At 34.6% G+C, this 16,292-nt stretch overlaps 1 protein-coding gene across 6 annotated transcripts in view; it reads right to left on the bottom strand.

Moving 5' to 3' along the window:
• PDS5B (PDS5 cohesin associated factor B) overlaps positions 1-16,292 on the bottom strand; it is an 82,046-nt gene that overhangs the window by 38,260 nt on the left and 27,494 nt on the right. For all 6 annotated transcript variants that reach the window (XM_031061415.1, XM_031061414.1, XM_005426364.2 and 3 more), the window contains 11 exons: positions 15,821-15,915; positions 13,393-13,538; positions 12,330-12,481; positions 10,511-10,624; positions 8,885-8,966; positions 5,679-5,727; positions 4,032-4,171; positions 3,841-3,956; positions 2,773-2,878; positions 975-1,135; positions 227-350 (listed from right to left, as the gene is read on the bottom strand). In XM_031061415.1, the coding sequence (XP_030917275.1) occupies positions 227-350; positions 975-1,135; positions 2,773-2,878; positions 3,841-3,956; positions 4,032-4,171; positions 5,679-5,727; positions 8,885-8,966; positions 10,511-10,624; positions 12,330-12,481; positions 13,393-13,538; positions 15,821-15,915 (1,285 nt within the window). The remainder of the gene's footprint in view (positions 1-226; positions 351-974; positions 1,136-2,772; positions 2,879-3,840; positions 3,957-4,031; positions 4,172-5,678; positions 5,728-8,884; positions 8,967-10,510; positions 10,625-12,329; positions 12,482-13,392; positions 13,539-15,820; positions 15,916-16,292) is intronic.

Genomic DNA, 16,292 nt, shown 5'->3' on the forward strand with positions numbered 1-16,292 from the left:
AACACTTGGTTTTACTCTACCAGCTCCTAAAACACACAACCTAAAACATGATGAATCATGAGATACAAGAACACCCTCTACTATCACTCTCCAGGCCAAAATCATGTAAGAACAAAAGGAAAGGGGAAAAACATTTCCTAAATCTGCTACAACTTGCAACTACATCCCTTAGTTTACATATGCAATAAAAAAGATCAGTAAAAGTAACTTAAATCTTTAATATTACCTCAAATATCTGTGCAAACTGCGTTTCTTTGCTGGAAAATATTGCATGGATGCAGTGAATAGCATACTTGGCTTGACGAGGGGGTCCCTTTTTAGCTTTATGGTGCAACACTGGAAGCAAAGCACTAAACAGTTGTGTAACAAAACAAATAGACAAACAGACCAAGAGATAAGTAATTTCACAAATTGAAAATTTTCCAAAACATCAAACTAACAAAGAAGTACAGATATACATATAAAAATCACAACACCTCTGCAAAAAGCACTAGTTGCTTTTGTTTGGGTAATTTCTTCCAAAAAAAGAAGAAAAAAAAATTATTACATAACTCTCAAGCAAAAAAAATCCTAGGTTTTGTTGGTATTATGTGGTAAAATAGGCATTGATATCTGCACAGGTACTAAATGTTCTTTTGGAAATCTTTTGGCCTACATATCACCATTAAATTGCAAGGAATGTTTTTACACTGCATATATATATATAACCTAGGAAAGAATAAGTAATTCTGAAGGGCAACAATATAAATTATAGTGGTATCAGGGACATACCAGCTGTCACTACTTTGGGTATATTCATTTCACTTCCATTCTTCAAAAAGTACTACAATTTAGTTTTTCAAAATGTCTTTTTGGAAGTAATACTTTCTTCCAAAAGAATGCAGGATAATGCTACAGCAGATGAAAGGAAGAGTGAGAACTTCCAAAATCCAGTAGAGTAAAGGTCACTGCTCAGAGTAAGATACACAACTTACGATCGTATGTGAGGAAAGTCTTCTTCAATTTTACTTCCTGTATTTTTGAAAATTTGTAATGCAGCTTCTGCCACTTTTTCATCATCCATTTTCAAGCAAGCAAGGAGAGATTCAAAAGTTTCAGCCGAATGAAATGAGATAGGGTGCGTAAATGAAAGTACCTGCCAAAATATGATGAAAGCCATGTTAACATTTTTTAAAGGTCCACTTATACTAGGACACTTCATCAAGAGTCATTTTCCACTGCCATACTGGAACATTTATAATACTCTCCCTGGTTTTGATTCATGATCCACATTTCTCTTCTTTTATTTAGTAGCTCCTAAAGTTCTGTCTTTATACATGACCTCATTAGATTTAATTTATTTCCCCATCTCAGTTTCTTCTCCTACTATTCTGACCATGTACTTCTCAGTGACTACATCTACATTAGCAAGTACTGGGTTACAGCAGGAGCAGGTCTTAAGAGAAACGCAACTGATGCTAAGGAAGCAATATTCATATTTCAGGAGTTTTACTTCAGAGTATTTTTAGAATTACTAAATCCACTTTCGGCAACGCAACACAACATGCGCTTCTGAAGCCCATCTCAATTTTGTTCCCCTGAAAGGAATCCAGCTTATTTGCCTCCAGACTTCATGTTTGTTTCCTCAAGGGAAGAACTGATTCTGCTCTGAAGTGAAATTCCTATCTCTAAAATAGCAACACAGACATACTCAATAGGGCCTCTACTCCCTCAAGTTTTCCAGATTAACTTATCAGATTCTGTACCTCTCCTTCAGATTCTTGGACTTGGTTGCTTTCAGGTATGACAGGCTTCCCATGTTAAAAAAAATGAAATGAAGAAACCCTCAATTGATCCTCCCTGAAATTTGGTCTTCCCTTCCTTTTTAAGTGGCTGTTGATTATTAGCCTTGTTCCACATAATATTCTGACTCATGGCAGAGAAACAATCCTCAAAATCTAGAAATTTCTTTATATGCAGTTTTCTATTTTAACTAAGTTACCTTCCTTCCCACTACATTGCATGGCATTTCCAATGCTGGACTCCTATATTTGTCCTCTCTGTATTATTCTGATGATGTATACACCTCTTTGTTTAGGGCAGTCTTACTCCTCTTCCTTAAATGCGTCACGCCAGTTCATACAAATATGTAAATACTGACTTGGAAGCCTTCATTCAAGCATATACTCCGTCACAAAATGATCTTTCTTACTCAGATGCATTCTTGTGCTACTAGGTATCTGCACTTTTATCTAAATGTTCACACCTGGATAAAGAGATTCACCCTTTCAGGTGAATCTACTCCATCCTTAGTTCACCTAAAATACTCTGAAAACGTCAGTATGGGAGTCCTTTAGATTTTTAGGCCTCTGAAATCAACTCCCACCTGGACTACTTGACAGTCTTTGCTATGTTAGCTCAGTCTCAAGATTACTCATAGCTGAAATAGGTAAAACCCCAACTTCGATGGCACACAGAGGAACCACAGTGCTGCATTGATGTACAACAGCACCATGTCTACAAATTGCTGAATTCATGCTCTAATAACCAAAACTCCACTGCTGCTGTCTCACACGCAACTACTTTTGGCTTACAGAAAAGTTTCTAAACCATTTAAAAAATAACCTTACTGATGTGCCAAGATGAGCATAAAGCACAAAAAACCAAACCAGTTTCTTCCAGGTAGGCACCACATGCTTTTGACTAAAAGCAGTAAGTGCTAATTAAAAATTTATTTTAACTAAGTTGTTTGCCAAGTTTTCCATGCTCACTGGCCACCAGGACTATACTTGCCTTGAGCAATTCAAGACCTGCTCTGATTGCCTGGTCAGTAGGTACACCCTCATCTTCATCATCAGCTGTTCCATCTATAGACTTGTTCACTTGCTTGATAAGGGCACTGAAGAGGAAAACAAAACATGGCCTTGTAGTTACTGCAATTCCACCATGTAGGATTACATCTTAAACTTGTGAAAACAATCTCATTGAAGCAACTTATTTAAAACATAAGCCTACTATAAACCAAATATGTCAACTACACACATAATCTGGTTGCCCTCATCTCCTATCCAAATCAAAGCCTCCGAAGCATTACACTAAAAATATTTATCCATCATGAATTAAGAACTATATACAAATTACTTGGGAAAGATGACCAAAATAAGAAAACAATTTGAGCACTACAAGCAACAAACTCATTAAAAACTATGCTGAGGTTACAACCCACTACAGATTATTAATAATTAATGGAAAATAACTGTTTATAATAGTTAGTCTCTAACCGAGGGGAGAAATAATAACCATTTAACAATTCTGCTTAGAGCTGATGACAAATTTATAAGACCTATTTTTCTTGACAGTAAGGCTTATGTCAAATACTGCTGTTAGTTAAATAATCATTTCAGCAAAAATAATTTCAGCAATCCCCCCCATAACTTCATTGGCTCACTCTTCTTGAAGTCTTGCTGCCTCATCATCATAACCTTTACTTACTCAGTTACATTACTGTTTATGTCACTATGAGCTAATATTCTGGGTAGAAAGTTTCAGCTCAATATTCTGGACAGAAATTTGTTTTAAAATAAGTCAGCTGGTCACAAACCATACTTCGTCTGTCACCAACACATCCACTTTTATTGACAGGTCATCCCAACTATGCTGAATGACAATGCAATTGTTTCTGTGACTACATTATGGACAAGGACAGAAAAACCCCTACACAAAGTGAAACAGAAGAAAATGCTGCAGGTCATCAAGCCTTAAGCCACATCCACCCAGCCTATTACTGCTTCTGCTTAAAGACAAAGAAACCTCAGTTTCAAACTCTGTGATCTATGGCTGACAACACACACAAAAAAATACCTGATGGATTCAGTATCAATGTGCACAGGAGCAATTCTCTCAAGAAGAAACTTTATCATTTCCAGGAAAGGATTTGTTGGTTGCTTTGGATTGCCCAGCTTCTTTGTTATTTCTCTCTGAAATACAAGTTGTGATTAAATTTCTAATCAATTCTATTCCAAAAATATTCACACTTTAAGAATAATTCTTACCACACATCCTTCAGCCTGTTTGCAAGAACACGTTGGGCTAACAAGCATTTCTAACTGACTTCTTATTTTTTCATCATCTTCTAGAACTTGTGTGAACTTTTTCATGAAATCTTGAGCTTTCCCTGGATCAGGAAGGTTTCCTTTAAATAAAAAAAAAAAGAATCACTATTTATGAATTGTAAATTGCAGAAGTTTGGAACATCATACAAACCACACAAAACCCAACCCAAACAAACCAAAAGAAAAACCACAAAAAACCCAAAACACAAAACACCTCAAAATAAGCAGACATATCTACGAGGACACAAATTTCTACACATTTCCTCTGGCTAATTGCTTTCCTCACCCTTCTCTCATTTTTCAGCAAGTCTAGTTGCTCTTGCTAATAATATTACTAACAGCTGAAGCTGACCTCATACTGTAAATCCTGAACTCCACAACAAAATATACTCTGTATACAGATCACCCAATGCAACAAGTGTGAAAAACATCAAAATGAGTATTTTTGCTAAATTACCCCTTAACTAAACATAAGCTTTACAACAAACATTCAAAAATAAAAAAGAGCATTTAAAATGCATTAAGGAAACATAAGCTTTACAACAGCTTAAAACATCCCAAAAATAAAAAGGCATTTAAAATGCATTTCTTCAACAACATCCTCATTTTATATTTCTGTTTTATATTATAGCAAGGCAATTTATTAGCAAAGGACTAGTCTACTATTTACGATGCTTCATATTTTTTGGTCCAGACAGTGTTAAGAAAAGCTGGTACAGAATGCGGTGTAGCACTAGAGAATGGTTAGTTCAAAAGAAGTTTCTACTGTGATTTTGTTTTGCTGTATCGATTTTTTAAAAAAATAAACCAAGAACTAAAAGTATGAGAAAAAATACAAACTGATGAAAAATAAATTAGTATTATAACCAATGAAGCAGCACAGCTCATTTTTTCCCTCTGTATTTTTTCAAAAATGTGCAGTCTTATGTATTATATTTTTTGCCAGAACAGATGGCATTTTTTGAAAAAAAGGTGGATTTGAAAACAAATTTTCAGAATTGTAAAGCAAGTTTTTCTTCATGCTAGTTTTAATGCTATTGACATTGTGGGCCTGGTGAACAAAAAGTGTTGCTTTTGGGTTGGTGGGTATTTCTTTGTCAATAGTTCAGTTTACACAGAAGTTCTTCAGTTTTTGAAGTGCTTTCTAGTGAAATCCAAACTCTCTTGCATTCCAATGACATTTACAATACTAAAACCTCAGAAGAGAGGTAAGTTAGTACGTAACTTAGTAGTTTAGTTAACATCTATGCATATATACTCTATAATACATGTTAAAATAGATATTAACACCCTAGATCATCCAGACCTTGAATTAGTCCACAATGCAGCCAAAATGCAATGTGATAGGCTTCATGACTGATGTCTCCTTACAGTAAGAGAGTAAATTCTGCTTAGAGTTGCCTTCATTCTTAAAAGCATATTGTTGCATCACATTTATCATGATTTGCTTTAGATTTTATCTGCTGCAAAACATTTTATCTGCTGCAAAACATTTTTTATAAACTTACCCCAAATTATTTTTAAAGCAAGAAAGCAATATAGTCCTACTGTAATTTTTAGACACTGTAAATACTTTTACTGACTTACTTGTTATAACCATCACTTTTGAGAATATAGCTTTACTGCTGGCATCTGTCTGCAAGTCACAAAAGAAAAATGGATTAAGTAAAAATTTTACATTATTTATTTACATTTGAATATTGAATAAGGAAGATTCCAGACAGCATTAACAAGTCAGCATCCATTCTGCTAACACATCAGTGTGTTAGAAATTAAAAACCAACACTGCAGATTCAATGTAGACACAGGAAGTAAAAGGTAGATCATCACAACGGATCAATCACATAAAATACTTTTATTACTTTTCAATCTACCATATAGCTTATGAACAGCATGAATGGGCTATTTCTGCAGTGTGTAGTCTCAGAAAAATACCATCATTTTCAGGGCTCCTAGCTGTCACAGCTGAATTCACATGTTCAGACAAAAAATTTATAAATGACAGAAATCAGATATAATATACAGGATTCAAGTAATGCTGTCAACAGACACAAACTTCCCATATTTAATCTCTTGTGACTCAGGGGAAAACAAAAACTACTGTGGAGTTTCTTTCATCCTGATTGTTCTGGTCTCCTAACACTACCCAAGTCTTCAAGTACTGGCTAAAGCTCCCATCAAAAAACATTGAGCAAACTACTAATAATTCAGCCAGAAGTCAAATAACCTGAGGCAGAAGTATTAACTTGCAGGAGTATAACTCTATTGAATTTTGACAGATTAAAGAAGTTTAAGAAACATTTCAGAAAATTTGCTGTGGCACTTGATCTACATAATCTTCTTGCATTAATCTGCAGCAAATGAAGATTACTCCAATAGACACAAAACAGCATTCACCCACTTTTCTACATATGAACAGGGAAGGTTATGTATTTTATTTCACTGTACACCACTGCTGAAGGAGAAAACAAGAGGAGTTGTGATTTATGCTTTCACTCTTCAGAAAAGTAACTTGTCTTAAAGGTAAGTTTGATGTCCCTTCTCTCAAGTCAGGAGAAATTATGACCAACAGCAATAAAAATTTCCTTAACATATTTCCAGCCTCCTCAATAGTGCTTTGTCTGAGAAGGCCTTGAAGAGGAAATAAGGAGGATGCTCACAGAGTTTCAGTAAATGACAGAAAGGTAGACTGGGAAGTTCAAAGACTTAGAGTTACAGAATAATGTAGGTTGGCAATGACAACTTTAGGTCACACAGTTGAACTGCCTACTCAAAGCAGGATCAGGTTTTGCTTCAGGCAAACTCCTAGTTGCATTTTAAATATTTACAAGGATGAAGATTCTGCAGTATCTCTGGGCTACCTGTTCCCATATTTGATCACCCTTACAGCAATTTTTTTTTCTTACTACCTAATCAAAGTTTCTTTGTGGTAACATCTGTACGCTATTTCTTGTGCTATTCTCATTTATCGTTGAGAGCTCTCACATTGCCTACACTCGGCACAGGGATAACAACCACAGGAGAACAAATCGACAACTAAGCTATAATGATTACAAGAAGAAATTAGAAGTCAAAAAGCACACAAAAACTCCTTTTCTAAAAGGTTACTATTTGATCTCAGTTTTGCTTCCTGAAAGAAATAAATGTTTACATAGCCCTGAATTGCTAATGAATATTTGTCTCAAGATTAGTACTTGGACTGTATGTGATAGTCAGAGGTGCCATTGCAGGCAGCAAAACAATTTTGCATCAGGGAATTTCACTTAATTTAGTATGTCAATTTACACAAAGTTTTATTTATTTATTCTAGTATTGAGAAATAAAAGCAAACGAACACTTCAAAGAACAGCGTTCGGCTGCCCCTCAGACACCCCTCTTCCCTGTTCTGCTCTATCACAAGCCATCTAAATTCACCCACGTAGTCTTGTTATTCAAGAGAATACCTAAGTGCAGAGAACTAGCATTTAAGAGCAAAAAATAGGATAAAATCCAGATGGACAAATGCAAACATGTCGAAAGCATGCACTGTGTCTTGAATGCAATGCTTATGCTGGCATCAAAACTTTCCTGGTAAATATCCGTATTTGATATTTTACAACTGAAAAAGAACTTCTACAAGTTCTGAAAACAAAAGTTGAAATTTCACTTTCAACTGAAAACTAGAAAATATCATGGAACTAACCCAGGTATTAAATGCATCAATGTGTTTAACCTACACCAAAGAACATTAAAGAGTATATGAAAAGCATTTCAAAACAGTCACTAAAATATAACGAAGTATTGTTGTGCTAGCCTTTACTGCACTTAGAATTTAATACATTACAGCATGTTTTCAATGCACTAAGTCAAAATTATTTATTTCACTGCAGTATCTTTTTATTAGCAAGACACTAGCATTTCTAATCAGATATTTTAGATATTCCAACCACACAGCTACCCACTCTTCCTGGTTCAGGCAATTCCAGCAAATGGATAATCATTAAATTTATCTCAGTACAAATCTAGACACACACTGAAAATAAAAATCACACACAGAGGCACATAGAAATTTGAGCATGGCAACATTTTCTACTCTATATTATTTCTGTTAAAAAAGCATCAGATCAAACTTCTAGCATTAAAGCCAAGTTTTAATTATATTTCAAAGCAAATCAAGAATTTAGTTTTATAATTCCCCTACCCAAACATGAGTATGAACATAGATGTAACTAAAACAAACGGAAATTCACTTTTAATGCTCAATAAATTCTCATTTTTCCCTTCTGAGCAAAATCTGTAAACAAAAAATTAAATTGTAGTCTTGCATCTCCAGTACAATATTTAAGAAATTTCTGAGAGGGAAGAGGAATGAATAACCTATTGGGACAAAAATATTCCAATTTCTTCAAAGTTACTAATCACACGTAAGATAACAATTTAAGAGAGTTTATATAGGTACTTATTCTTAATTACTTGATTTGGCAGTCAAAAATAATATGCTGGTTTCACCCTGTTTCAAGAGCCAGAATAGTCCTGGCAAGATGGAACTCAAATACTAAAACAAAGTATTTTAGTATTAAATGACCGGCAAAACATTTTAGAAATTTCTATAATACCCTCTTCAATTTTACAAACACTTTGTATACACATTTCCTTCAGCAAATGTAGTCTAATGGAGTATCAGTTGACTTTCACAGTATTTTCTATCTGCTATTACAAATAAGCTTGAGATAGCAAAAAAAAAAGGGAATTAAAAAACAGTACATTAATTAAAACTGCATATTCACTGGGGAATAAAGATAAGTTGAACTCACTTTGGGTTGTTTTATAAGGTCAACTAAATCCTTTACTTGATGTCGTAGCAGATTTTGACATTTCCACATTTCATTCAATGCTCTAAAAATAGAAAAAAATTAAAAGAATTGTCAAAATTATCTGTCCAAGGAGTAACACAACTGGCCAAAATGAGTCTTTACAGTCTTTTCAATTTTAGACTCAGAAATGTACTTCTCACCTGAACTTTCACTGAGTGACCAAAGGCTAAATATTTCCTAGTAGGATAACATGGAAAATGTACTTGCTCATATTAGACTGAAACAAAGTTTCATTTCAGATGCTTAAGTACACTGCCTTTCAAAGAAGGAGGAAGTAACTAAACTCTGGTCCATTAAGAACCCATTTGTACAAGCCTGAAATGACTCTTCTAAAAACATACCAAGAAGTAGGTTAAAGCAGATGTTTAAGATTTTTATCACCAAAACAATGTTTTTCTTGCAGACAGGAAGCAGCTACTAGATGAATAAATTGTGAAAACTGGACATGATTAAGCTTATAAGAGATGCATGAAAGATACTCAGCAGAATAGAAAATGAACACACTTTCCAGGAATAGTAAACCGTATAAATAGAAGTCACAGCCACATTTACAAAACTTACAGAATCCACAAGTAAAAAAATCATTTCGATATAAATAACTGAACAAGCTATGTCTTTAAAATGAGTACAAGAACTGTAGAATTCAGAAGTTACTTGTTGCCTGAAATAACAAGTAACTTTAAAGGATCCATTATGCATTTTCATTTAGCATACACTAAAAATTACTAGAACAGTAAGGTTTTATTTTTAGTATACTATTAATAATTTTAGTTTGCTATAACTGCCATATCTTTGAACAGGCAATACAAGAAATTAAGGGGATTCAAACATCAGTTTTTTTAGTATTGGAAGGCTTTGGGATCTTTTAAGGCATTCAGTAGTATTGGATCTTTGGGATCCAATACTACAAAAGGCTTTGGGATCTTTTAAGGCATTCATTCATATCCAAAGCCTTTTCTAGTCTCTTTCACAGGAAAAAAAGACCCTCTAGTTGATTTTCAAGTGACTGAGTACTACTTCATGAAAAGCAAAGTAAAACTATCTAAAATCAATCCAACTGTGAACATTACAGCAGTTTAACAGCTATTAGTCAAATTCACGTGCATGTACACATTTTAAGCTGGAGGAGGCACATAACACAATAATAACAAAGCAGGAAAGACAAACACTTAAGTTCTTCTCAAGACAACTTGGCTGCTGCAACAAGTAGCTTATCAATTAAGAAGTTGCCAGGTAAGATTTAGGGCTGATCTACCATACCTGTGTTATCTCTTTGCAGACATGAAAGGACTGACATGCCCTCAAGCTTCTTTCCAGATCTTTTAACACTATGTTTTTTAGCTGTTTATGGTTGAAATGTACTGCATCTTGTTAGAAAACATCCTGTAAGTTTAGGGGTTTTTCAAAATCTCACTTGAAAAATAGATGCTATTTCTACATTCTCTTTTCTAATAGTTTATAAACTATTTCTATCCACTGACTTAGGCTACTGATAACAATTCAGAGCTACTTTACAATACCATCTTATTAAAAACTATTTTGCAAGCAGTAAAAAGCAGCACATACTTGACAGCATTTGAATCCAGTGTTGCATAAAGGTAATACAAACACTTCATCCGTTCGTTTGTTTCCAAGTTATGAGGGACCATATACTGAGCAAAGATGCGTTCAACAAGTAACCTGAAAGACAGGATTAAGACATTTAAGCTGTGCAGGAAGAACACAGCCTGGAATTGTTGAAACATCAATTCAAAAATTCTCAGCCCTATCTAGACATCAGTTATAGCAAAAAAATAATTGAGATATTCAAAAACCTAAAGCTCAAGTTATTTGACATAATTCAGCATAAATTAAACAGAAATTTTTCATTATAGAAAACACAATGTTAATGCTGGCATTAAGAGATTTAACAGATCTCCTAAAATTATCAAAGTCAGATGTATTAATCTAGAAGAAATCAAACCATTCAAGAAAGATACTAATTACCAACCCAATAAGATGTTATAATTTAATTTCATTACAAGTCAGTATTGGGATAAATTCATGAACTGACCCAAATTAATTGCCCTAAAATAATACTGCTACTACTAATAATAATGCTTAAAAAAAAGAAATATCATGTTGATTATATCACACAAAATCATGAAGCCCAGAAGGAGAATTCAGATACCAAATAGAAGGAGCTGACTTCCTTCCACCCTTATCTGGCTCCTTCCCCACAGGCTGAGTTTATCCCATGACTTTTGCTTCTGCAATATAAATGCAGGTATATTCCCAAGGGAATTATTAAAAGCTTCTGTGTAACATGAATATCCTTATTTGAAAAAAAAGAGGAGAGAGAGGTTTGGGCCTGACAGTTACCTAGAAAAGACTGAGAAGAAAATAAAAAAAGAGAAACCAAACCCACATGCTACTCCTAAATACCAAGAAGTCCAAGACTGAGGTCCAATACTGAGATCAGTATTAATAGAATGGAGCAAATCATTAAAAACAATCATGTATATTTATGCTGGAAAAGAAAACAATACTCCTTATACACATTTGGAGCAGGTGATCAAAACCCAAATCCAGCTAGTTTAAAAAGTTTAAGAAACATATCCACAGGTAAGACTGGATTTAAGGATCCAGTCAGTCCATTTCCACAGCACCATGAAATAACTACTTTTGAAGGTAACTTTTTGAGGTTTTACATTTTTGGAAAGACTTGTATGGGTTTGCAACACCATTAGTATCCAAACACACTGTGAAGGCTCATTTCCAAAGCCAACGCAATGACCTTGATTAGTCAAGGCAGACTTGTCCCCAAACATGTTACCCATGTGCAACCATCTCTTGTTCAATACCAACAACTGTATACAAGGATACAGCTGGTGTGACAGAGGCACTGCTTTCACCACAAGTCCAGGAGAAGGCCCTAATTCACAGCTTCTCTGCTACAGAAACCTAAATTTCTGCAGTGTGATATAGCTTGCCCATTGTCACTACATATGCTATCTTTAAAACATACAGGAACAACATGCAAATCTAAACCAACATTATTCAAGCAGGTTTACTTCCTAAATTTTAACATAAAAATTAACACATTATTGATATTTAAACAAAGATCCCCTCTACTGAAGCAGTGGCAAAGTACACCTAAGACTTGTGAAATATTCCGACCTCTCACATCCTTTAGAACCACTTTTGGCCTTAAAATAAGAAATAATAAAGGAGAAGACAACAACACAGGTCAACATTTGGCTGCAGCTATAAAACCAAAATCAAAACATACAGGATTATCAAGATTCTTCCTTCTCATCAGCACTGGAACACAAAGGAAAAACAGATCTTCATAACAAGTTATAACACTTTGACGCTATATCGCCAGCTTTTACAATTAACTTACCGGTCATCAATACTGTTTTGATAATATATATGCAGAAGTTTATCTTTGATCCATGATATCTGTTTTGCAGCTTCCTTTCCTGCTTCTGATTGCAATGAATATTTCTTGTATATCTGTGCCAGTCCCATCATAGCTTCCTTCCTCACTCTCCACTTGACAAAAAGAAATAGCAGCCAGTTTAGCAGTTCAAAACTCAAAACTGAAAAGACTGTAGAGTCTTCTGTTAGGTATTTCCTAATCTACACCAAAATAACATAATTTAATTCACAAAAAAGCTGAACTGAATTCTTAGTGAAACAGTTTCTCATCAGGATGTATGTTGCATCACATCTATTACACTAAACCTGTCAACACCAGTAACTATCATAGAAGTATGCCTCTTGAATTTGGAATTATTACTGATTTAAGCCAACACCCTTTCTCACACTCCATACTCACTATCTGCATTTCTGTTATGGCTGAAACAAGAAAAAGCATGTCAACAAATGAAAAAAAAATTAGGTGTTAATTTTTAAAGTTCACCATCATCAAACGTGTTTACTGTGCTTTAAATTAAGTAGCGAACCTCATAAATTTTACCAAATAATGCAATATATCTAAACTAAAATTCAAGACTATTCAAATTTGAAAGCTACTACCCTGATTTGCAGTCTTTCAATGATCTAATTAAAAGCAGGTAATTTACAATACATGCAATACATTCTGAAATCTGCTTGAAAAATTTTTTAAGAAAAATGCTAGAATGTTTTACAAAGGTTTTCTTTGACTCAAAAGTTTTACTGGACTAGACAACTGGAACAACATTGTTGTGTCACAGCCAATTTAATTATTTAAATCATATCATCTTAAATAAAATACAGCACAATGAAACATGTAGAATTTTAGCAATGGGAAGAAGGTACCTCACTAAATAGATTTCATCAAGGTTTTTTGCTTTATATATTGGTTTTCATTTGTAATTTAAAATCAGTATAGCATTTTCTAGAAGTGCTGATTTTAAAGAAGGTGAGTATTACAGTTTAGAAGTATAAAACAGCTATTATCAATGCTAATTATGTCTTACCCGCTTGTCCAGTGTCCTTTCTCTGACGAAATTTAGCAGGTGATCATTGACAAGCAAGAGATCTTTTTTAGCAGCAGTAACTATGGATACTATAACATCATGCCGTATGGCCTCCTCAGGATCATGAGACCTTACTTTCAGATATTCTGGGGGGAAAACATGAGTAAATGTAAGTATACAACTTCAGCTACTTTCCCCACTAGACAGACACAGAACAATTATTTTATTCTGTTTGAAGCATCAGCAGTAAGAAACCAATAATTTTTTCTAAGACCAACTGGAATGTCAGTAAAACTTCATATTTGCTTAGAATATTAAAGATGTATATTACTGGCATTATTGAAATAAGAATTATGTGGCTAGTATTTTTTTAATATTATTTCTTATAGTAGTTACACTATGTATACATTAGCAACTATCATAACCAAGCAGGACTGGAGCTGTAGAGTAGAACAGACAGTGCTTGAGAACTTGCTAACCACACCATATACATTTTAAAGTCTTACATCAGGCTAGAAGCTACTCTCTTCTTGCAGACTCCACGCCCTTTGGCTCCTAGAGCACATTAGTTGCACACCTGCTCACAACTTCTGTATTATCCACAAGGAATCTAGGTTCACCTGCTCCAGGAATACTCAACAGTATGAGCCATGTAAGCATTGTAAGCAGGGACAAATCAAGAGATACTTCAAACTATAATGCTTATTTAGACACATAGTTTATCCATCTTAAACAATTTTTCTAGATTATTCTGGTACACTGCTACTCATTCACTAACACCAATAATCTTACACTATCAACACCTAACTGCTTTTACATGTCAAATTTGTTAGCTACCTATCGTCAATTTAAAAAGCTGACAAATAAAATGGCAAAGTCCATTTATCTTTTTAGCTATATTTTAGGCTATTTTAGAAGCACGGAAGGGTAGGAACACTCTAACAAAAGTTAAGATCGCAGTTCACTGCATACATCAGTGCAACGCTGAGAACTTTAAGAAACTTTGCAAATTCAAACTTTATTTTGAATGAAAGAACCAGAGGTTACTATTCTGTCATGACTATTCAATGACCAGTGAAAATTTTCAAGTCTCATCTGAAACACTGGCCATTAACATTACCAGTAATCAGCCCAAGTGTCAAAAGAATGTATTTCAAAATAATGCTTTGCAGTTATGAAGACTATGAAATTTTAAATCCAAATAAGCCTTTTTTAAAAAACCTATTGTTTCACAGGAACATGAACTAAAAAGAATGAAAAACTCTGCCATTACACAAAACAATTCTCGTCTCCAATACCAGTGAGCCACAGAAATTTTTAAACTATTTTGCTTTGATAAGCACTGTGTTGAGAGAGAGGAGGGGCAAGCAAAATTATATTTCCCAGAGGATACCATTAGAGGGGGCACAAAGTCTTTCTGCAATGTAAAAATAAAATAAATTGAAAATACAATTCTGATAATTAAAAATGAAAATATTTTCACCGTTCTATTAAGGAAAGACACAGAACTTTTGGGTTTTTTAAACTGGCTTAATTCAGAATCACAAAATATTCTGAGTTGGGAAGGGACCCACAAGGGTCATCAAGTCCAACCCTTAGGGTCCATATGGGGATCAAACCTATGACCATGGTGTTCCATGCTCCAACTAACTGAGCTAATCTCTGGATAACGCTGTAACTACAGGGTGACTCCAGCCTGTCTCTATTTGTGTCCAATTTGACAAATATTCAGCAAGCAGAAGAGCAATCCCATGCACTTGACAGTCCTTTTAACTCCCTCCTTAGACCAACTAGGCAAAGATATTGACTCAAAAAAACTACATGCAGGAGTCTGATGATCAGGGGAAGATACAGTCTACAAAGCAAACCAACCAATTCTCATTAATTACACATTTTTTTATTAAGACATGGGAAGCAGCAAATACTAAAGGCTTCCATTGATGCCAGTTGCCTTCTTCCTACAGAGCTCCTGAATTTCAGGCTGTGTTTGATCTGAAGGAGGTGGAACTGTGAAGTTGTGGTCAGTTATAAGGACTGTTATGTTTTAGACAGTGACTGTATAAGACTTAAACATTTCAGCTTTGTGGAACTTAAGTCTCCCCTATGCACCCTAATTAATAAACACCAAGAACATTAGGTTAGGCAGGCTGTCTTTACCCGATCCCATGCTTAACTTCAGCAGCAGTTGGGAATGCAATGGGAATGCTACTGTATGAGAGGGAGAGAGATCTCCCTAGAGGAAGCATTCTTTGTGTACAATCCCCTCAGCCTGAGAAGCAACACTGAAGGCAGGGACTTTGACTTAGAACTCCACAATCAATTAGGTTCTGCACAAAATCTGACAGAATTACTTGGGATTACAGCTGGCCTTTTTGACTCTTCCAGAAGTCTTAAAAATGGTATTTTAATGTTATAATGAAACTGATACCTGTTAAGTCCTTTGCCAGATCGGGGTGATTCATAAGGCAGTGACTGGCAAATTTGACACACTCAAGGCGAATAGGTACGTGGATATCATTAAACCTAGTTAGAAACAAGACAAGGCATTACAACAAAAATTCCACTTCTACCAAAGCAATCTGTTAATTTCTACACAATATCAAATACTTCTGAAAATGCTTTTTATGCTTCCCATGCATGGTTACATGCATACAGCATCTCCAGCTTCACAGTATTAAGTACACTGTCTTAGCTTTAAAAAAAATTCTTATATTCATTTGTTGATTCATGTTCTGAACATGAAAAGAATTATCTTCTCCTGGTACACATTAAAAACTCCCAGGCAGACAAAAAATTACTAGAAAGATGTATGATATATTTTAATTCCTTTTCTGTAATGCTACACCTAATTAACCACAAGAAATGTATCAGAAACTCAAAATTTTATAAGACTGTGACAT

The sequence above is a fragment of the Geospiza fortis genome, unplaced genomic scaffold (genome assembly GCF_000277835.1).
Source record: "Geospiza fortis unplaced genomic scaffold, GeoFor_1.0 scaffold181, whole genome shotgun sequence".
Taxonomy (NCBI): domain Eukaryota; kingdom Metazoa; phylum Chordata; class Aves; order Passeriformes; family Thraupidae; genus Geospiza; species Geospiza fortis.